At 58.7% G+C, this 23,274-nt stretch overlaps 1 protein-coding gene across 1 annotated transcript in view; it reads right to left on the minus strand.

Annotated features, from left to right (window-relative positions):
- Window positions 1-13,646, minus strand: part of LOC141445705 (dedicator of cytokinesis protein 7-like) — a 28,685-nt gene extending 15,039 nt beyond the window's left edge. Inside the window, exons 1-8 of the mRNA XM_074111594.1 lie at window positions 13,537-13,646; window positions 12,771-12,947; window positions 11,599-11,725; window positions 10,672-10,838; window positions 9,857-9,991; window positions 9,274-9,414; window positions 8,846-9,004; window positions 6,255-6,431 (exon numbers count right to left, since the gene is read on the minus strand). Of these exons, the coding sequence (XP_073967695.1) occupies window positions 6,255-6,431; window positions 8,846-9,004; window positions 9,274-9,414; window positions 9,857-9,991; window positions 10,672-10,838; window positions 11,599-11,725; window positions 12,771-12,947; window positions 13,537-13,593 (1,140 nt within the window). The 5' untranslated portion in view covers window positions 13,594-13,646. The remainder of the gene's footprint in view (window positions 1-6,254; window positions 6,432-8,845; window positions 9,005-9,273; window positions 9,415-9,856; window positions 9,992-10,671; window positions 10,839-11,598; window positions 11,726-12,770; window positions 12,948-13,536) is intronic.
- Between the last annotated feature and the right edge of the window lie 9,628 nt (window positions 13,647-23,274).

The raw sequence follows: 23,274 nt of genomic DNA on the forward strand, positions 1-23,274 counted from the left end.
AGCACTGCTGCTTACGGCAGGATTAGCGAGCTAGATGGTGGTAGCAATACGGGCGGACCTTGCACAAGGTCCTACCACCTGCGAAGCAAAGTTTTATGAATCTCTTTGCAGGCAGCCGAGCCGCAGCGCCTGCAACGCGATACTTCCCGGCCTATTTTTGTAACACAACGTCAATATTTGATATCATGTTTGAGAAACATTAAACACGGAAGCGTTATTTGGGTCGATCGCCTTTTATTGCGGGTGCGTGGTGATGGCTCGCGAGACATCGTGAGCAGAGTGGTGGCGCACAGTGCGCGTGCTGCAGCATCTGCCGAGTTGCGTTGCTCCTAGACTCTAGAACTAGAAGAAGGTTACGAATTATACCGAAACAAGTCGAGCTAAACTCGATTTAAGACATGACGTTACACTCAGCGCCGCCATCTGCCGCGCCTGTGTGTCACCTGCAGCTCGTGGTGCGTCAGGTGGTGGTGCAGCGTGTCGGCGCACGACTCGTCCAGCGCGTTGTGCGTGACGCGCTCCAGCAGCGCGCGCCGCCATCTGCCGCGCCAGTGTGTCACCTGCAGCTCGTGGTGCGTCAGGTGGTGGTGCAGCGTGTCGGCGCACGACTCGTCCAGCGCGTTGTGCGTGACGCGCTCCAGCAGCGCGCGCCGCCATCTGCCGCGCCAGTGTGTCACCTGCAGCTCGTGGTGCGTCAGGTGGTGGTGCAGCGTGTCGGCGCACGACTCGTCCAGCGCGTTGTGCGTGACGCGCTCCAGCAGCGCGCGCCGCCATCTGCCGCGCCAGTGTGTCACCTGCAGCTCGTGGTGCGTCAGGTGGTGGTGCAGCGTGTCGGCGCACGACTCGTCCAGCGCGTTGTGCGTGACGCGCTCCAGCAGCGCGCGCCGCCATCTGCCGCGCCAGTGTGTCACCTGCAGCTCGTGGTGCGTCAGGTGGTGGTGCAGCGTGTCGGCGCACGACTCGTCCAGCGCGTTGTGCGTGACGCGCTCCAGCAGCGCGCGCCGCCATCTGCCGCGCCAGTGTGTCACCTGCAGCTCGTGGTGCGTCAGGTGGTGGTGCAGCGTGTCGGCGCACGACTCGTCCAGCGCGTTGTGCGTGACGCGCTCCAGCAGCGCGCGCCGCCATCTGCCGCGCCAGTGTGTCACCTGCAGCTCGTGGTGCGTCAGGTGGTGGTGCAGCGTGTCGGCGCACGACTCGTCCAGCGCGTTGTGCGTGACGCGCTCCAGCAGCGCGCGCCGCCATCTGCCGCGCCAGTGTGTCACCTGCAGCTCGTGGTGCGTCAGGTGGTGGTGCAGCGTGTCGGCGCACGACTCGTCCAGCGCGTTGTGCGTGACGCGCTCCAGCAGCGCGCGCCGCCATCTGCCGCGCCAGTGTGTCACCTGCAGCTCGTGGTGCGTCAGGTGGTGGTGCAGCGTGTCGGCGCACGACTCGTCCAGCGCGTTGTGCGTGACGCGCTCCAGCAGCGCGCGCCGCCATCTGCCGCGCCAGTGTGTCACCTGCAGCTCGTGGTGCGTCAGGTGGTGGTGCAGCGTGTCGGCGCACGACTCGTCCAGCGCGTTGTGCGTGACGCGCTCCAGCAGCGCGCGCCGCCATCTGCCGCGCCAGTGTGTCACCTGCAGCTCGTGGTGCGTCAGGTGGTGGTGCAGCGTGTCGGCGCACGACTCGTCCAGCGCGTTGTGCGTGACGCGCTCCAGCAGCGCGCGCCGCCATCTGCCGCGCCAGTGTGTCACCTGCAGCTCGTGGTGCGTCAGGTGGTGGTGCAGCGTGTCGGCGCACGACTCGTCCAGCGCGTTGTGCGTGACGCGCTCCAGCAGCGCGCGCCGCCATCTGCCGCGCCAGTGTGTCACCTGCAGCTCGTGGTGCGTCAGGTGGTGGTGCAGCGTGTCGGCGCACGACTCGTCCAGCGCGTTGTGCGTGACGCGCTCCAGCAGCGCGCGCCGCCATCTGCCGCGCCAGTGTGTCACCTGCAGCTCGTGGTGCGTCAGGTGGTGGTGCAGCGTGTCGGCGCACGACTCGTCCAGCGCGTTGTGCGTGACGCGCTCCAGCAGCGCGCGCCGCCATCTGCCGCGCCTGTGTGTCACCTGCAGCTCGTGGTGCGTCAGGTGGTGGTGCAGCGTGTCGGCGCACGACTCGTCCAGCGCGTTGTGCGTGACGCGCTCCAGCAGCGCGCGCCGCCATCTGCCGCGCCTGTGTGTCACCTGCAGCTCGTGGTGCGTCAGGTGGTGGTGCAGCGTGTCGGCGCACGACTCGTCCAGCGCGTTGTGCGTGACGCGCTCCAGCAGCGCGCGCCGCCATCTGCCGCGCCTGTGTGTCACCTGCAGCTCGTGGTGCGTCAGGTGGTGGTGCAGCGTGTCGGCGCACGACTCGTCCAGCGCGTTGTGCGTGACGCGCTCCAGCAGCGCGCGCCGCCATCTGCCGCGCCTGTGTGTCACCTGCAGCTCGTGGTGCGTCAGGTGGTGGTGCAGCGTGTCGGCGCACGACTCGTCCAGCGCGTTGTGCGTGACGCGCTCCAGCAGCGCGCGCCGCCATCTGCCGCGCCAGTGTGTCACCTGCAGCTCGTGGTGCGTCAGGTGGTGGTGCAGCGTGTCGGCGCACGACTCGTCCAGCGCGTTGTGCGTGACGCGCTCCAGCAGCGCGCGCCGCCATCTGCCGCGCCTGTGTGTCACCTGCAGCTCGTGGTGCGTCAGGTGGTGGTGCAGCGTGTCGGCGCACGACTCGTCCAGCGCGTTGTGCGTGACGCGCTCCAGCAGCGCGCGCCGCCATCTGCCGCGCCAGTGTGTCACCTGCAGCTCGTGGTGCGTCAGGTGGTGGTGCAGCGTGTCGGCGCACGACTCGTCCAGCGCGTTGTGCGTGACGCGCTCCAGCAGCGCGCGCCGCCATCTGCCGCGCCAGTGTGTCACCTGCAGCTCGTGGTGCGTCAGGTGGTGGTGCAGCGTGTCGGCGCACGACTCGTCCAGCGCGTTGTGCGTGACGCGCTCCAGCAGCGCGCGCCGCCATCTGCCGCGCCAGTGTGTCACCTGCAGCTCGTGGTGCGTCAGGTGGTGGTGCAGCGTGTCGGCGCACGACTCGTCCAGCGCGTTGTGCGTGACGCGCTCCAGCAGCGCGCGCCGCCATCTGCCGCGCCAGTGTGTCACCTGCAGCTCGTGGTGCGTCAGGTGGTGGTGCAGCGTGTCGGCGCACGACTCGTCCAGCGCGTTGTGCGTGACGCGCTCCAGCAGCGCGCGCCGCCATCTGCCGCGCCAGTGTGTCACCTGCAGCTCGTGGTGCGTCAGGTGGTGGTGCAGCGTGTCGGCGCACGACTCGTCCAGCGCGTTGTGCGTGACGCGCTCCAGCAGCGCGCGCCGCCATCTGCCGCGCCAGTGTGTCACCTGCAGCTCGTGGTGCGTCAGGTGGTGGTGCAGCGTGTCGGCGCACGACTCGTCCAGCGCGTTGTGCGTGACGCGCTCCAGCAGCGCGCGCCGCCATCTGCCGCGCCAGTGTGTCACCTGCAGCTCGTGGTGCGTCAGGTGGTGGTGCAGCGTGTCGGCGCACGACTCGTCCAGCGCGTTGTGCGTGACGCGCTCCAGCAGCGCGCGCCGCCATCTGCCGCGCCAGTGTGTCACCTGCAGCTCGTGGTGCGTCAGGTGGTGGTGCAGCGTGTCGGCGCACGACTCGTCCAGCGCGTTGTGCGTGACGCGCTCCAGCAGCGCGCGCCGCCATCTGCCGCGCCAGTGTGTCACCTGCAGCTCGTGGTGCGTCAGGTGGTGGTGCAGCGTGTCGGCGCACGACTCGTCCAGCGCGTTGTGCGTGACGCGCTCCAGCAGCGCGCGCCGCCATCTGCCGCGCCAGTGTGTCACCTGCAGCTCGTGGTGCGTCAGGTGGTGGTGCAGCGTGTCGGCGCACGACTCGTCCAGCGCGTTGTGCGTGACGCGCTCCAGCAGCGCGCGCCGCCATCTGCCGCGCCTGTGTGTCACCTGCAGCTCGTGGTGCGTCAGGTGGTGGTGCAGCGTGTCGGCGCACGACTCGTCCAGCGCGTTGTGCGTGACGCGCTCCAGCAGCGCGCGCCGCCATCTGCCGCGCCAGTGTGTCACCTGCAGCTCGTGGTGCGTCAGGTGGTGGTGCAGCGTGTCGGCGCACGACTCGTCCAGCGCGTTGTGCGTGACGCGCTCCAGCAGCGCGCGCCGCCATCTGCCGCGCCTGTGTGTCACCTGCAGCTCGTGGTGCGTCAGGTGGTGGTGCAGCGTGTCGGCGCACGACTCGTCCAGCGCGTTGTGCGTGACGCGCTCCAGCAGCGCGCGCCGCCATCTGCCGCGCCAGTGTGTCACCTGCAGCTCGTGGTGCGTCAGGTGGTGGTGCAGCGTGTCGGCGCACGACTCGTCCAGCGCGTTGTGCGTGACGCGCTCCAGCAGCGCGCGCCGCCATCTGCCGCGCCAGTGTGTCACCTGCAGCTCGTGGTGCGTCAGGTGGTGGTGCAGCGTGTCGGCGCACGACTCGTCCAGCGCGTTGTGCGTGACGCGCTCCAGCAGCGCGCGCCGCCATCTGCCGCGCCAGTGTGTCACCTGCAGCTCGTGGTGCGTCAGGTGGTGGTGCAGCGTGTCGGCGCACGACTCGTCCAGCGCGTTGTGCGTGACGCGCTCCAGCAGCGCGCGCCGCCATCTGCCGCGCCAGTGTGTCACCTGCAGCTCGTGGTGCGTCAGGTGGTGGTGCAGCGTGTCGGCGCACGACTCGTCCAGCGCGTTGTGCGTGACGCGCTCCAGCAGCGCGCGCCGCCATCTGCCGCGCCAGTGTGTCACCTGCAGCTCGTGGTGCGTCAGGTGGTGGTGCAGCGTGTCGGCGCACGACTCGTCCAGCGCGTTGTGCGTGACGCGCTCCAGCAGCGCGCGCCGCCATCTGCCGCGCCTGTGTGTCACCTGCAGCTCGTGGTGCGTCAGGTGGTGGTGCAGCGTGTCGGCGCACGACTCGTCCAGCGCGTTGTGCGTGACGCGCTCCAGCAGCGCGCGCCGCCATCTGCCGCGCCAGTGTGTCACCTGCAGCTCGTGGTGCGTCAGGTGGTGGTGCAGCGTGTCGGCGCACGACTCGTCCAGCGCGTTGTGCGTGACGCGCTCCAGCAGCGCGCGCCGCCATCTGCCGCGCCTGTGTGTCACCTGCAGCTCGTGGTGCGTCAGGTGGTGGTGCAGCGTGTCGGCGCACGACTCGTCCAGCGCGTTGTGCGTGACGCGCTCCAGCAGCGCGCGCCGCCATCTGCCGCGCCTGTGTGTCACCTGCAGCTCGTGGTGCGTCAGGTGGTGGTGCAGCGTGTCGGCGCACGACTCGTCCAGCGCGTTGTGCGTGACGCGCTCCAGCAGCGCGCGCCGCCATCTGCCGCGCCTGTGTGTCACCTGCAGCTCGTGGTGCGTCAGGTGGTGGTGCAGCGTGTCGGCGCACGACTCGTCCAGCGCGTTGTGCGTGACGCGCTCCAGCAGCGCGCGCCGCCATCTGCCGCGCCTGTGTGTCACCTGCAGCTCGTGGTGCGTCAGGTGGTGGTGCAGCGTGTCGGCGCACGACTCGTCCAGCGCGTTGTGCGTGACGCGCTCCAGCAGCGCGCGCCGCCATCTGCCGCGCCTGTGTGTCACCTGCAGCTCGTGGTGCGTCAGGTGGTGGTGCAGCGTGTCGGCGCACGACTCGTCCAGCGCGTTGTGCGTGACGCGCTCCAGCAGCGCGCGCCGCCATCTGCCGCGCCTGTGTGTCACCTGCAGCTCGTGGTGCGTCAGGTGGTGGTGCAGCGTGTCGGCGCACGACTCGTCCAGCGCGTTGTGCGTGACGCGCTCCAGCAGCGCGCGCCGCCATCTGCCGCGCCTGTGTGTCACACTGCAGCTCGTGGTGCGTCATGGTGGTGCAGCGTGTCGGCGCACGACTGTCAGCCGCGTTGTGCTGACGCGCTCCGCAGCAGCGCGGCGCGCGCCCGGCGCCGGTCTGCTTCGGGACCAGCGCCGCGGCCGTGCACCAGACGACATAGGGGGCAACCGTAGTGGTTCGACGCTGAAATAGTACATTGTGTGTTAAGGGCGGTAAATAAGGAATTACGAACGAGCGTCTATTAGAAACCCGAAGTCGAAGTTGTTTTTCATCACATTTGCGAGTAAAATTGTATATTTGTAAAAAAAACTTTTATTTTTTCAAAAATTGCCGATACCGCTGACTACGCTCTTGGCAGCGCCAGTCTCCGCTAACGCCATCTAGCGATATTTTTAACCCTCGCCATCTGCAATATGGGTCCTCCTGGCACTGCGTACTACCTCCATATGTTTCTGCGCCATGTTGTTGAGCCAGGTGAGCCGCAGGTCGGGGCTGTGCTGGTAGCCGCGCGCGATGCGGTGCATCAGGTCCAGCAGCATCTCCGGGTCCTCCTGGAACTCCTTCATCTTCACGGTGTCCGACAGGATCATGTGCAGGTTGAACACCAGATCTTTCACCTGGAACACCGATCGTTAACGTTATTTTGGACTCTAGAGATATATTTTTACGTCTGCCCAAGAAGCGACAGCGACCTCCACACAATACCTTGCCAAGTTCGTATGTGCGACTCGGTAGAACCCTCAAAGTCAAAGTCAAAATATCTTTATTCAATTTAGGCTATAACAAGCACTTATGAATGTCAAAAAAAATCCACCACCGGTTCGGAAAAACCTCTGCTGAGAAGAATCCGGCAAGAAACTCAACGAGGTATATATATATTTTTTTTAAAACAGATTTACAATATTATTAAATGATATGTATACATCACAAGTATTTAACACAACATTATTTTTAACACAGTAGGTTCGCTATTTGAAGGGATCGCTAATGCGGATCGGAATTATTTCCAAATATCCCTGTCCATGATATAATCATTAACTTTATAATACGCCTTTGATATTAATGTCTTCTTGACAATAGATCTGAATTTTGTATCCGTTTCATTTATAATATTCTTTGGAATTTTATTATAAAAACGTAAGTCCCTGTCGCAAGGAGCCTCTGCTGCCTTTATCAATTTTTTTTAAAGTGCTGCAAATGCTGACTGGAACACGGTTCTAACAAGTGTCACATACGAACTTGAGAAGGTGTAGCAGTAACGTTTTCCACCAAAATGAAGAAAACTCATGACGATATTTCGAGAATATATGACATGGTACCAACGCTGGGACGGTTTTGATCGGGATCACATCTTTAAGCATGTCTGAGTGGGAATGCATACATGCATGCGATTGACAGACCGACACACAAGTATCGACGAATGAGAATAATACAAGTGCTGGAAACAAATTAATGAATGATTTTCGAGGCTGTTAATGTGGAATATTAATTTATGTACTTTAAAAACGTGGTTGGAATTTCAACAATACACGAAATTTGAGCCATTAAAAGGAAAAATGGTGCAGTGAAGATTTTTATCTTTGAGACATATTCATTCATGAGATTAAAAAAGGGTAAAATAATGTATGTAAATGAAGGTTGGTTCACTTCATTTCAAACTATTCTTATCTATGATATAGGATCCATAGAGCTATCGAGGCTATGACGGACAGAATGACGGTACATATAAAATGAAAGATATTTAAAATGTGCTGATAAAGATTACTGAATAATAGCTCTAATGTTGTTTCTCTTTTCAGGTATGGTTTATTTATTATTAATTATTGTTTAGCTTATGTTACGCCACATACTGTGTGAAGGAAAAGTTTATTTGTAATAAATTTCTTATCTCTTTTCAGAGCAACGCAATTTGGCTTTTATTTCACCAAAGGTGCTTAATATTTGAAAACACATTATATGTATTTTTGTACAGAAAAATAAGTCAATCAGTCAAGCTACTTGAGCAGGGCAGGGAATGATACATTTAGAAGAAAAGACAAAAAGTAGGGGGTAAAGTGGGGACTTACGCCGTCGGGACTACAGTCCACATCAGAAACCTGCACCAAACCGAGTGTGAATACAGAGTTACAGATATAACAATTTCATTTACATAGCTAATTCATTAAACTAAGGCTTCCTATTGCTTACCTTGAAAAACTTTCTTTATGTACCATCAGCCAAATATGTGGTCTACCACTCTAAAGCTGATAATCGTTTGCATGTCTTCTTTTTCTCTTTTAAGATATGGCTTTTCTGTCCTAATTAAAAGGACAATTTCGCCAGTGTCAAGGTAAACTCTCTTTGAGAGGGACGTTGTACGGTGATTGTAGTTTTTGCAACTTGATAGTAAAATTCCAGAAACCACGCGGAGACAACTTGCGCATTAAAAAATGCCAGACACGAGAGCAATATAGAATTTTGTGATCACTGTTCACTGTTAAGGTTAATCGCCGCATAAAACACTATCAAAATTATACTTCCACTAGCCAAAGAAACAGAAATAGCAAAATTAGATATTGTCTACACCCGCCATGTTCGAATGCTACAAATCGAATCCGTTTCCATAATAGACGTGTCTGTCAACTAGAAAGTTCGGCTTTAGCGACATATTCATTTGACAGGAACTTTTTAAAAATGTATAGACCACTTATTTGGCTGATGGTACCCTTGTTTTCTGTATCTTATCATCATCATATCGGCCGAAGGACGTCCAGTGTTGTATATGGAACTCCCTATATACCGTATAAAATGCAAAATCCTTAAAAAATCGTGGTTTCAAGCCCGGGACTTTTTCAAAATTTATGTGCGAAATTACATTTGAACCACGAACTTTACAGAGAAGGAAAACATCCTGAGGCATCATGCACAAACCTACGAAGCAATTCAATGGTGTGTTTGAAGTTCCCAATACGCACAGGGCCCACGTGAGAACTACGAGACATGTGCCCAGGGGGACGTATATAGGACGGTGATATGATTGAGCATGGCCGACCTGTTCCGGGAAGCTGGTCTGCTGCAGGTCGGGGTCTTTCTCCGCGTACAGTAAGATAGTCTTGAGCGCGCGCCGGAGCGACTCCTCGCTGAAGGTGGTGGAAGTGCCCACCAGCGACGACAGGGACATCGTCACCTGCATCTTCACGCGGCTGAAGTTCTGTCACAAGCAATACACCCGTTATGTGGGGTTGGTATGATTTCGTCTTAAAAGCAGCTGGTCTAAGTAGCAAATAAGCAATTGGTCTAAAGTTCCTTGACTCAAAGTAGACGGGGCTCCGCGTCGCGGAGCTCCTATTCTGCATGGCACTTCGCCTCTTGACGTCTCTAACCTAACCTAACGCGTGGCGCCGCACAGCGCCGCGCAGTGTATGTATGTTAGAGCAATGGTCGCGGGTGGGTGTCTGTTAGAGCAACGGGCGCGCTCACGTTCCCCAGCTGGTAGTGGTGTCTCATGAGCGCGTACAACGCGGCGGCTGCGTGCGCGCGCGTTGCGCCGCACAGCGCCGCGCAGTGCCGCAGCAGCACGCGGCAGATGCCCGACTCCTCGCCGCAGCACGACCAGCCCAGCTGCGAACAATATCGTCATCATCATCATCAGCCTATAGTAGTCTTTTGCTGGCCATAAGCCTCCCCCAATGAGCGCCATCGCGCCCTATCCTCGGCTCAACGCATCCAGCTTCTGCCAGCAGACTTTCACAGATCGACACAAATAAATTGACACTATCAATAACCGCTGAATGTACTTGAATAAGTAGTTGTTTTTAAATGTGCGGAATTAATATCCAAAATAACAAATATGGTGACTCACTTCCAGATCTTAAATTCTAGACTTAGGGGATAGAACAGACGTAGTGTAAAAATATCATGTGCATAGACCCCAAGAGCGTTCCGGGGGGAGCAAGTATTCCAGGACAGGACAGGCGGAGACAAGGGGAGTAACCTTCTTTGATCAGTTTCCCCGGTACATTTGCGCGCAAATACTTTTCAATCAAAAGAAAGTAGAGCACACCTTGAGGATGAGCGAGCGCACGGTGGCGAACATGTGCTGCAACACGGCGGTGCTCTGGTTGCGCTGCATGGCGCGCAGCACCACCTGCAGCGCCGCGGCGCACACCGCTTGCCCGGACTCCAGGTTGCTGCACGACTGTAATAGTAATACACCAAACACAATGCTTTTCATTCACTTTTCTAGCGCATTTTCAAATTTTTATTCTGTAAGAATATTGATTGCTAATTATTTTATTATTAATCTACTACAGTCAGCAAAAAAAAGTTTGTATTAAAATGGTACATTACTGCAGAGGCCATGAAGTAAGGGATCGATGGACGAGTTCGGGGTAGACGGCCGAGTCGTAGACAAGGGCGGATAAAACGAGTCCCGCAATCCCTGTTCTGGCCGAGGTTTGTATAGTGCTTTTCTCAAACAATGTAAGGACATATTTCATCCATCCGTCCGTCCGTCCGTCCGTCCATCCATCCATCCTTGCATCAATGCATCGCATCGCATCGCAATATCGCAAATGCTTACAGAGTAGTGGTGGTTGGCTGTTTGTAATTTTTCCTTTGTCAGTTTAATGTTAGTAAGTAAATTTAAAAAGTAAGAGCAGCGGACAATAATGGATTTTCATACATACTTCATGGCCTAGGCCAAGAAGTATGTAGGGAGCCATAAATGAGAAACTTTCATGTCCACATTTCGTGACATTAACGCATACATTTCCGAGCATGTTTGAGAAAATGTTTTTTTTTTTAACAAAAACTTATTATGTAGTTACTGTGTGGCCCTGTGTAAGATGGCGTATAGGTAAGGGGGGGGGGGGGCACCTGCACGATGGTCTCCAGCGCGTGCAGCAGCGTGAGCGAGACCTCAGCGGCGAGCGCGGCCGGCAGCGCGGGGGGCGGCGCGGGCGGCGAGGGCGGCGCGTCCCCCCGCGCGCCGCGCCAGTCCTTGCGCCAGCGCTCCCGCCGCCCGGGGCACACGTTCGACCCGCCTACATCCAACACAGACAATATACGCTTGAGTCGGTCCTGAACTAACAACTGACAGGAATGAATTACCCATCGCTGCCCAAAAGGAACTAGTTCCTTGTAAACAAACGATCTTAATCGGTCTCAATCTCGGACCGCGCTCCTTTATTTATTTAAAGGAGAACCAACAGCTTATAAAACAATATGATTATGAAAATAGCTTAGACTAGTTTTAACTCAATTGGAGCCTAAACTCGATAACTCACGTCTTAAATCGAGTTTAGCTCGACACGTTTCATACGACACGCGCACTGCGCGCCATCGCTCTGCTCTGGGTCGCGAGCATAGCGGTGACAACGTCAAACGGACCTCTCGATATCTAAGCCTCGTCTGGCCTTTAAAATGAACGTAGATGCGTACTTTATACAAAACAAATTAACACTAAGAGAGTAAGAATAACGGCCGAATGTACCTTATAAAGCACAAATTGTTAATTGAAAAAAGAATTTTAAGAATGTCATAATAATTTCCAAAATAACAAAGCTGGTGTCCCACGTCTAGTTCTTAAGTACCTACTATATACACGATTCCGATGGACGCGAACCTTTAGGGTGAGAGATTGTTTGTTTGTTTTTTTCCCGTTTGAGGAATAAAAAATAAACAAAAAATAAATAAAAAAAACTTAGGACACAGGAGGCTCGCTAGCCTTTTTCGCCTGATATAGCAATAATAGTTTAGACTTAAAGTTTTAGGCAAGTATAGTATTAATTATTAGTATTTGACCTTTCCGTCGCATGATGAAGTCGGACCTCGCCGACCCCTGTCCCAGGATGACGTCTTCCAGCTTCGCTTTGATGTCGGTCGTCTTCCGCACGTTCTGTTGCACGCATTTCAACAGCTCCTTACGGCCCTGCGAGGAAACAAAATTGACTAACAACTTAAATCATTGCATTGTATCACAGAATAATAAATAATTATTTTTGTTATAACTTTTAACACAAGCTTTTTGCTAATTGTATTTGCATTTTCTTCTAATGCAGCTACCAAATTCTAATGGAGCTCCCTTGGCGCCTGCTCACGGTCGCTCCCTAGACGTCTTCGAACGGGGTCCGGGGTCCAGATTTGACGTGAGGCGTCGTAGCCTCATATCTAGTGATCCGGCCGGATATCGACGGTTAAGAATCAATAACACCTAACTATCATGCTAAAAGATGGTAGATAGACGGTATTGGTTCTTAACCGTCGATATGTGGTCGGCGTACGAAGACCAAAGGCTGCACCAATATCTGACAGAAAAAAGCGTGCGTAATACTTATCTGATACGAATCTATTTCTAGGGCCAGATATTTTTGCACGCTCTGCTGTAGCATATACCAATGCAGGTCGTACAGTTAAGGGCAAAGATATCGACACGGCCAAAGTTGCGAAAATATGTTTACACGGCCTTAATGTTAAGTGCATGAAGTCGTGTATACATATTTTTGTAACTTTGGCCGTGTTCGATATCTTTGCCCTTGACTGTACGAGAAGGAACCTCAATCACACATCAGCTTGCTGCGGTGCGTTTCGCTGTTGGGCGGGAAGACGGCCGTTCTGTAATGTGTATTGTACATTGACGGGTCGCTATGGCGGTACCTTGTACGCGTGCGCGGCGAAGCAGAGGTGTATGACGTGCAACAGCAGCCAGGACGGCGCACAAGCAACCCTTTTTGTTGCGGCGAGTCTTGTTGTTGGGTGGAAAGACAGCCGTTCTGCAATGTGTTCATACATCGACAGCTCGCCTACTTACTACCTTATATACTCGTGCGCGGCGAAGCAGAGATGTATGACGTGCAACAGCGGCCAGAGAAGCGCGCGAGCCGCTCTTCAGAAGAAGTTGCAGTGAGTCTGGCTTTAAATGGGGAACGGCCGCTCTGCATTGTGTTCTGTACATCGACGGGTCGCTATGGCGGTACCTTGTACTCGTGCGCGGCGAAGCAGAGATGTATGACGTGCAAGAGAGCGTGGAGGCGCGCCGGCGGCAGGTCGGCGCAGCACGCGGCCAGGGCGGCGCGCGAACAGCTCTTGAGGAGCCACACGAGACACATCAGCAAGTTGCGGTGGGTTTCGCTGTTGAACGGGGGACGCCCGCTCTGGATACAAAAAAACAATTATTATTGGAAAAATATTTGTCTAAAAAACTGTCGTTTCAGCTGATAGTATTCGCACTCAGGTTCTGCCTTTTCGCAGAATTATGTTTGCCAAATGTTTAATTTCTCAACTCTCAATTTTCGCCGAAACCAAAAAATTCTCAGTGTATTTTCTTATGCTCTTATAGAACAGTAAGTTAGGTTAGGTTTGTTTTATGAAAGTTCCGAAAAAGATATAATTTCAGAGAAAATCCTGAGTTGGCAAATGAAACATTTGGGAAACGTGAGTTAGGAAAAGGCATAGAACCATTCGCGCTATTATGTAATCTACATATATGTAACAAATTTCAAGTGAATCCGGGTATTTGATGTGGGTGAAATTGGACGGTTTGCACGGAGCGGGTGGACGCCAATTGAAAAATAACACACATACATACACGCGTGCGTCGCGTGCGTCTGTTTTTATCTGTACGTACACCCGCATGCGTGTACCCGCGAATGCGCCCGCACCAGCTAGCGTATGCCCTAAACACCACACACGACCCCGATATAGGTGGGTTGTGGGAGGCCAGTGTGAATATGACAAAAGTACCTGTTTGTTGTCCGGATCGTTTGATGACGTGTTGTAGAAGTTATTAAACTGTCCCATCTCGCCATCGAACTGCAAAACATCTGAAAGAGAAGTTACGTTTAATAATCAGCACGTAAAAGTACCATAGCGGGATACAGACGTACGTAAGTAATATTTTCTGTGCAGACTGGACGCAGGCCGTTTCCAACTTGATGAAGTGACTGAAGGTCCTGGGGAGGCTTATGTGTTTCAGTGGACGACTTTTGGGTGATATGATGATGAATATTCCGATGATGATGATGAATATTCCGCGCGCTGCGGGGGCACTGACCTGGCCGGGTGAGCGCGGCCGCGTGTTCCAGCACCACCCCCAGCAGCGGCATGTACAGCGCGGCTAGTCGCGCGCGCTGCGGGGGCACTGACCTGGCCGGGTGAGCGCGGCCGCGTGTTCCAGCACCACCACCCCAGCAGCGGCATGTACAGCGCGGCTAGTCGCGCGCGCTGCGGGGGCACTGACCTGGCCGGGTGAGCGCGGCCGCGTGTTCCAGCACCACCCCCAGCAGCGGCATGTACAGCGCGGCTAGTCGCGCGCGCTGCGGGGGCACTGACCTGGCCGGGTGAGCGCGGCCGCGTGTTCCAGCACCACCCCCAGCAGCGGCATGTACAGCGCGGCTAGTCGCGCGCGCTGCGGGGGCACTGACCTGGCCGGGTGAGCGCGGCCGCGTGTTCCAGCACCACCCCCAGCAGCGGCATGTACAGCGCGGCTAGTCGCGCGCGCTGCGGGGGCACTGACCTGGCCGGTGAGCGCGGCCGCGTGTTCCAGCACCACCCCCAGCAGCGGCATGTACAGCGCGGCTAGTCGCGCGCGCTGCGGGGGCACTGACCTGGCCGGGTGAGCGCGGCCGCGTGTTCCAGCACCACCCCCAGCAGCGGCATGTACAGCGCGGCTAGTCGCGCGCGCTGCGGGGGCACTGACCTGGCCGGGTGAGCGCGGCCGCGTGTTCCAGCACCACCCCCAGCAGCGGCATGTACAGCGCGGCTAGTCGCGCGCGCTGCGGGGGCACTGACCTGGCCGGGTGAGCGCGGCCGCGTGTTCCAGCACCACCCCAGCAGCGGCATGTACAGCGCGGCTAGTCGCGCGCGCTGCGGGGGCACTGACCTGGCCGGGTGAGCGCGGCCGCGTGTTCCAGCACCACCCCAGCAGCGGCATGTACAGCGCGGCTAGTCGCGCGCGCTGCGGGGGCACTGACCTGGCCGGGTGAGCGCGGCCGCGTGTTCCAGCACCACCCCCAGCAGCGGCATGTACAGCGCGGCTAGTCGCGCGCGCTGCGGGGGCACTGACCTGGCCGGGTGAGCGCGGCCGCGTGTTCCAGCACCACCCCCAGCAGCGGCATGTACAGCGCGGCTAGTCGCGCGCGCTGCGGGGGCACTGACCTGGCCGGGTGAGCGCGGCCGCGTGTTCCAGCACCACCCCCAGCAGCGGCATGTACAGCGCGGCTAGTCGCGCGCGCTGCGGGGCACTGACCTGGCCGGGTGAGCGCGGCCGCGTGTTCCAGCACCACCCCCAGCAGCGGCATGTACAGCGCGGCTAGTCGCGCGCGCTGCGGGGGCACTGACCTGGCCGGGTGAGCGCGGCCGCGTGTTCCAGCACCACCCCCAGCAGCGGCATGTACAGCGCGGCTAGTCGCGCGCGCTGCGGGGGCACTGACCTGGCCGGGTGAGCGCGGCCGCGTGTTCCAGCACCACCCCCAGCAGCGGCATGTACAGCGCGGCTAGTCGCGCGCGCTGCGGGGGCACTGACCTGGCCGGGTGAGCGCGGCCGCGTGTTCCAGCACCACCCCAGCAGCGGCATGTACAGCGCGGCTAGTCGCGCGCGCTGCGGGGCACTGACCTGGCCGGGTGAGCGCGGCCGCGTGTTCCAGCACCACCCCCAGCAGCGGCATGTACAGCGCGGCTAGTCGCGCGCGCTGCGGGGGCACTGACCTGGCCGGGTGAGCGCGGCCGCGTGTTCCAGCACCACCCCCAGCAGCGGCATGTACAGCGCGGCTAGTCGCGCGCGCTGCGGGGGCACTGACCTGGCCGGGTGAGCGCGGCCGCGTGTTCCAGCACCACCCCCAGCAGCGGCATGTACAGCGCGGCTAGTCGCGCGCGCTGCGGGGGCACTGACCTGGCCGGGTGAGCGCGGCCGCGTGTTCCAGCACCACCCCCAGCAGCGGCATGTACAGCGCGGCTAGTCGCGCGCGCTGCGGGGGCACTGACCTGGCCGGGTGAGCGCGGCCGCGTGTTCCAGCACCACCCCCAGCAGCGGCATGTACAGCGCGGCTAGTCGCGCGCGCTGCGGGGGCACTGACCTGGCCGGGTGAGCGCGGCCGCGTGTTCCAGCACCACCCCCAGCAGCGGCATGTACAGCGCGGCTAGTCGCGCGCGCTGCGGGGGCACTGACCTGGCCGGGTGAGCGCGGCCGCGTGTTCCAGCACCACCCCCAGCAGCGGCATGTACAGCGCGGCTAGTCGCGCGCGCTGCGGGGGCACTGACCTGGCCGGGTGAGCGCGGCCGCGTGTTCCAGCACCACCCCCAGCGGCATGTACAGCGCGGCTAGTCGCGCGCGCTGCGGGGGCACTGACCTGGCCGGGTGAGCGCGGCCGCGTGTTCCAGCACCACCCCCAGCAGCGGCATGTACAGCGCGGCTAGTCGCGCGCGCTGCGGGGGCACTGACCTGGCCGGGTGAGCGCGGCCGCGTGTTCCAGCACCACCCCCAGCAGCGGCATGTACAGCGCGGCTAGTCGCGCGCGCTGCGGGGGCACTGACCTGGCCGGGTGAGCGCGGCCGCGTGTTCCAGCACCACCCCCAGCAGCGGCATGTACAGCGCGGCTAGTCGCGCGCGCTGCGGGGGCACTGACCTGGCCGGGTGAGCGCGGCCGCGTGTTCCAGCACCACCCCCAGCAGCGGCATGTACAGCGCGGCTAGTCGCGCGCGCTGCGGGGGCACTGACCTGGCCGGGTGAGCGCGGCCGCGTGTTCCAGCACCACCCCCAGCAGCGGCATGTACAGCGCGGCTAGTCGCGCGCGCTGCGGGGGCACTGACCTGGCCGGGTGAGCGCGGCCGCGTGTTCCAGCACCACCCCAGCAGCGGCATGTACAGCGCGGCTAGTCGCGCGCGCTGCGGGGGCACTGACCTGGCCGGGTGAGCGCGGCCGCGTGTTCCAGCACCACCCCCAGCAGCGGCATGTACAGCGCGGCTAGTCGCGCGCGCTGCGGGGCACTGACCTGGCCGGGTGAGCGCGGCCGCGTGTTCCAGCACCACCCCCAGCAGCGGCATGTACAGCGCGGCTAGTCGCGCGCGCTGCGGGGGCACTGACCTGGCCGGGTGAGCGCGGCCGCGTGTTCCAGCACCACCCCCAGCAGCGGCATGTACAGCGCGGCTAGTCGCGCGCGCTGCGGGGGCACTGACCTGGCCGGGTGAGCGCGGCCGCGTGTTCCAGCACCACCCCCAGCAGCGGCATGTACAGCGCGGCTAGTCGCGCGCGCTGCGGGGGCACTGACCTGGCCGGGTGAGCGCGGCCGCGTGTTCCAGCACCACCCCAGCAGCGGCATGTACAGCGCGGCTAGTCGCGCGCGCTGCGGGGGCACTGACCTGGCCGGGTGAGCGCGGCCGCGTGTTCCAGCACCACCCCAGCAGCGGCATGTACAGCGCGGCTAGTCGCGCGCGCTGCGGGGGCACTGACCTGGCCGGGTGAGCGCGGCCGCGTGTTCCAGCACCACCCCCAGCAGCGGCATGTACAGCGCGGCTAGTCGCGCGCGCTGCGGGGGCACTGACCTGGCCGGGTGAGCGCGGCCGCGTGTTCCAGCACCACCCCCAGCAGCGGCATGTACAGCGCGGCTAGTCGCGCGCGCTGCGGGGGCACTGACCTGGCCGGGTGAGCGCGGCCGCGTGTTCCAGCACCACCCCCAGCAGCGGCATGTACAGCGCGGCTAGTCGCGCGCGCTGCGGGGGCACTGACCTGGCCGGGTGAGCGCGGCCGCGTGTTCCAGCACCACCCCCAGCAGCGGCATGTACAGCGCGGCTAGTCGCGCGCGCTGCGGGGGCACTGACCTGGCCGGGTGAGCGCGGCCGCGTGTTCCAGCACCACCCCCAGCAGCGGCATGTACAGCGCGGCTAGTCGCGCGCGCTGCGGGGGCACTGACCTGGCCGGGTGAGCGCGGCCGCGTGTTCCAGCACCACCCCAGCAGCGGCATGTACAGCGCGGCTAGTCGCGCGCGCTGCGGGGGCACTGACCTGGCCGGGTGAGCGCGGCCGCGTGTTCCAGCACCACCCCCAGCAGCGGCATGTACAGCGCGGCTAGTCGCGCGCGCTGCGGGGGCACTGACCTGGCCGGGTGAGCGCGGCCGCGTGTTCCAGCACCACCCCCAGCAGCGGCATGTACAGCGCGGCTAGTCGCGCGCGCTGCGGGGGCACTGACCTGGCCGGGTGAGCGCGGCCGCGTGTTCCAGCACCACCCCAGCAGCGGCATGTACAGCGCGGCTAGTCGCGCGCGCTGCGGGGGCACTGACCTGGCCGGGTGAGCGCGGCCGCGTGTTCCAGCACCACCCCCAGCAGCGGCATGTACAGCGCGGCTAGTCGCGCGCGCTGCGGGGGCACTGACCTGGCCGGGTGAGCGCGGCCGCGTGTTCCAGCACCACCCCCAGCAGCGGCATGTACAGCGCGGCTAGTCGCGCGCGCTGCGGGGGCACTGACCTGGCCGGGTGAGCGCGGCCGCGTGTTCCAGCACCACCCCCAGCAGCGGCATGTACAGCGCGGCTAGTCGCGCGCGCTGCGGGGGCACTGACCTGGCCGGGTGAGCGCGGCCGCGTGTTCCAGCACCACCCCCAGCAGCGGCATGTACAGCGCGGCTAGTCGCGCGCGCTGCGGGGGCACTGACCTGGCCGGGTGAGCGCGGCCGCGTGTTCCAGCACCACCCCCAGCAGCGGCATGTACAGCGCGGCTAGTCGCGCGCGCTGCGGGGGCACTGACCTGGCCGGGTGAGCGCGGCCGCGTGTTCCAGCACCACCCCCAGCAGCGGCATGTACAGCGCGGCTAGTCGCGCGCGCTGCGGGGGCACTGACCTGGCCGGGTGAGCGCGGCCGCGTGTTCCAGCACCACCCCCAGCAGCGGCATGTACAGCGCGGCTAGTCGCGCGCGCTGCGGGGGCACTGACCTGGCCGGGTGAGCGCGGCCGCGTGTTCCAGCACCACCCCCAGCAGCGGCATGTACAGCGCGGCTAGTCGCGCGCGCTGCGGGGGCACTGACCTGGCCGGGTGAGCGCGGCCGCGTGTTCCAGCACCACCCCCAGCAGCGGCATGTACAGCGCGGCTAGTCGCGCGCGCTGCGGGGGCACTGACCTGGCCGGGTGAGCGCGGCCGCGTGTTCCAGCACCACCCCCAGCAGCGGCATGTACAGCGCGGCTAGTCGCGCGCGCTGCGGGGGCACTGACCTGGCCGGGTGAGCGCGGCCGCGTGTTCCAGCACCACCCCCAGCAGCGGCATGTACAGCGCGGCTAGTCGCGCGCGCTGCGGGGGCACTGACCTGGCCGGGTGAGCGCGGCCGCGTGTTCCAGCACCACCCCCAGCAGCGGCATGTACAGCGCGGCTAGTCGCGCGCGCTGCGGGGGCACTGACCTGGCCGGGTGAGCGCGGCCGCGTGTTCCAGCACCACCCCCAGCAGCGGCATGTACAGCGCGGCTAGTCGCGCGCGCTGCGGGGGCACTGACCTGGCCGGGTGAGCGCGGCCGCGTGTTCCAGCACCACCCCCAGCAGCGGCATGTACAGCGCGGCTAGTCGCGCGCGCTGCGGGGGCACTGACCTGGCCGGGTGAGCGCGGCCGCGTGTTCCAGCACCACCCCCAGCAGCGGCATGTACAGCGCGGCTAGTCGCGCGCGCTGCGGGGGCACTGACCTGGCCGGGTGAGCGCGGCCGCGTGTTCCAGCACCACCCCAGCAGCGGCATGTACAGCGCGGCTAGTCGCGCGCGCTGCGGGGGCACTGACCTGGCCGGGTGAGCGCGGCCGCGTGTTCCAGCACCACCCCCAGCAGCGGCATGTACAGCGCGGCTAGTCGCGCGCGCTGCGGGGGCACTGACCTGGCCGGGTGAGCGCGGCCGCGTGTTCCAGCACCACCCCCAGCAGCGGCATGTACAGCGCGGCTAGTCGCGCGCGCTGCGGGGGCACTGACCTGGCCGGGTGAGCGCGGCCGCGTGTTCCAGCACCACCCCCAGCAGCGGCATGTACAGCGCGGCTAGTCGCGCGCGCTGCGGGGCACTGACCTGGCCGGGTGAGCGCGGCCGCGTGTTCCAGCACCACCCCCAGCAGCGGCATGTACAGCGCGGCTAGTCGCGCGCGCTGCGGGCCGCCTGTAGCCGCGGGTCCGCGTCGTGCGCCGTCAGCAGCGACAGCACCGCGTTCACCGCGCCGCACTGCAGCACCGGGCTCCTGCAACCACACACGCGATGAGCGCTCGACCACACGGAACAAAAGCCAAAGAGAATGCCAATACAATTGAAAATGATAGTCTAAACTTTGCGCTACGATAACGCTTGCATGAAATTAGGCATATTGCGCAGAAACTTATTTCGCATTGGTGTCATACGATTCATCTTTGAAGCTGATCGCACATCACGAGAAAAATCTAATAACATATCTTGCGCGCGCCGGATTGACTGATTGGTCATAGATTATTACCACACCGGCGATTTACCAAGCTAACAACGAGTAGGTATTAATTAGGTAACTAGATGTTTTAGCCATATTGCACGCGCCCGGGTCACGAGTAGACGAAGTCAGAAGTCACTTAGCAGCGTGAGTCCTTTAAAATACCCGCACTTGCTCATAGATTGTTATCTTACGTACAAGTGCTTATCCTGAAATCGACCCAAAGCACGCCAATGTTATACTGACTGTAGTTCCAGCGCTGCGGTGAGATCATGCAGCAACAAGCCGGTCAGGTAGTGCCGTGAGCGGTGTTCGTGGCTGAGCGCGTGCGGCGGCGGCGCGGACGAGTGGCTGGCGTGGCTGGCGTGGCTGGCGAGGGACGGCGCGGGGGGCGCCGCGCCCGACCCCGCGCCGCCCGCCGGCAGGCTCAGCGACACGTAGTGCTCGTGGGAGCACACGATGCGGAGGAACGCCAGCTGAAACCATTTTATACTACATTGATAAATAAGGAATTACGAACGAGAGATTTAATGAGTCGATGTTCGTAATTCTAGTACCGCCCATGCGATGTACAATGTTTTTCTTCACATTTGCGAGTAAAATTTTATATTTGTAAGATAAAATACACTTGGGAACAAAGAAATCGAGCCACCCTTGCAAATTTTTACGTTTCCATGATAACACTTACGACTAAAAAACATAAAGATCAACGTAAAAATTGCAAGGGTGGCTCGATTTCTTTGCTCCAAGTATATATTTTTTGTAAAAATGTCCATACCGCTGGCGCAGCCAACGCAGTGCCTGAGGTTGCGGTTGTATGCTGGGTGCGCGGCGCCCCTTTGGCGTTATATGCAAAAAGGCCCTTGGGTTTTATTCACGGCGTTGCACTAAAGTTAGACTGTATGTTACGACACTTTCCGAGCAAGTATATATAATCAAAAAAGTGCTGGTACCCATGCGTAGGTACTTATACTGCACGAGCAGCGAGCAGCGTCGGGCAGCGAGCTACTTGGCACTCATGCGTGCGCTCTTCGGCTCTTGTCTTGTGAGCCGCGACGAGATTGAACAGGTAGCCGCTTCTACGGACAGCAACGTTGCCTTACAGCGACGTACCTTGTACTGAACGAGCGGCACGGCGTCGGGCAGCGAGGCTATCTTGGCGCTCATCTGCTTGTGGTAGCCGCGGACGAGATTGAACACGTAGCCGCGGTCGGCGATGCGGTGCAGATCGAACAGGAAGAACGCCAGCTGTTGTTCAGGCTCTGCGTCAGACGGCTGTTCTTGCCGTATCTGGTGCACAAGATAAATGCAACCTTAATAATAATAATAATAGAGCCTTTATTCCGATTATTTTTTAAAATTATTATTTAGAAACAAACAGTCTTACACAATAATTTTGCATTTTAGCTAAAGCTAGAAATTAGTTTTATATAAATAGACCTATAGTTCCCTATAAAAAATTGAATATTAAGTACAGTTAACTTTTGTTAAAAAATATGAAACACGTTTAAACGTACAACCTCTACCTACGCAATATTAACATCATCAATTATCTTAAGCCCATATACACACACATATACATGCATATATAAATATCTACTTCAATAAATCTCTACATTTTTTAAATACATACAACGAGCTGCAAAATAAATCTGCACTCATACAACTAACATTATACAGTTTGCATACACGTCTCAAGTACGAGAATTGCGCATGCCTGGTTCTATGTTTCTGTACACTAAACAACGCCCTTTTACGGCAGCTGCGTTCGTTTTTCCGGAGGACGCGAATGTTCACACCATACAGTAGTTCAGGGGCATCTATCAGGTTATAAAATGTTTGCCTTAACGCAACGCAACCTTAATAATATAAAGTAAATGCTCCCCTCATGCGTTCAAAGATTGACTAACTAGTAGAAATCCCTTAGCGGTCATTCTCAGTTCACCATGCTACCAGATGTTAGATGTTAGATTATCTAAGGGGCTCCATACGTGGTAAGATTAATCGCTTCGATCAGTTTTGGCGATCAGCCGTTTCGAATACACTATCGATCAATTTGTAACGACGCATTGTAAAGAATGAATCTTACCATATATGGAGCCCCTAACATCTGGTAGTATGGTGCACGGTTGAGTTGCGCTAAAGATGAACTCTGTTTGAGTTTGATCACTCGAAGTGTGGTGGTGATGATAGTTGGGTTTGTGATATTTGTGTATTCTTACACTCATTTGTTGCATAGATGTAGCTATCGTAATTGTCGCGGGGGACCAAAGTAATTCTTTTCAAATTAAGATTGGTTTTTGGAGTCTTTTTGTATTTTTTTTTATCCATATCGAATATGGCGTTATGGATTTTACGGGATGACCGTAAAAGTAACAAAATTTGGATTTGAAATAAAAAATACAAAAAGACTCCAAAAACCAATCTTAATTTGATTGCTTAATAGCGACATCTCTTGTCCGGGTGAGCGGTTAGTTCCGATGGAGTGTTGAAAGTTTCTCGATGAGGGCTACAACATAGATGTCGCTAGTGTCGCTGCTTAAGTGACTAATAAGAAAACAAATATTTCACTTCGCTGACTTAATTACGTCTTTGGTGGTGTGCCATCAGTTAACTCAGTTCAAATACAGTATCCCCTGGTACTGACCTGGATATGATCTCAGTGGTGACGTTGTGTGACGAGGGTGGTACGTCATCAGTGAACTGGTCCGGGAAGCGCGCTTGCGCCGGCGCCTCGTGCGCGCCGCTCCAGTACAGGTATTCACACATGGACTTTATCATCAGCTCGAACAGTGCCCTGCAAAGTCAAAGTCAAAATATCTATATTCAATTTAGGCTAAAACAAGCACTTATGAATGTCAAAAAAAATCTACCACCGGTTCAGAAAACCTCTGTTGAGAAGAATCCGGCAAGAAACTCAAGGAGGTATATTTTTTTAAACAAATTACATGTGAAAGCAGTATGGATTAGGGCTGGGCCGCATTACGGCCAAACCGCCGCGGTTTTTTAAACGCGTGTTTTGTGAATCAAGTACACTAAAAAGGGGCTGTTTCACCACCCATTGATTAATTTTGGTTT

This window comes from Choristoneura fumiferana, chromosome 3, assembly GCF_025370935.1.
Source record: "Choristoneura fumiferana chromosome 3, NRCan_CFum_1, whole genome shotgun sequence".
Lineage (NCBI taxonomy): Eukaryota > Metazoa > Arthropoda > Insecta > Lepidoptera > Tortricidae > Choristoneura > Choristoneura fumiferana.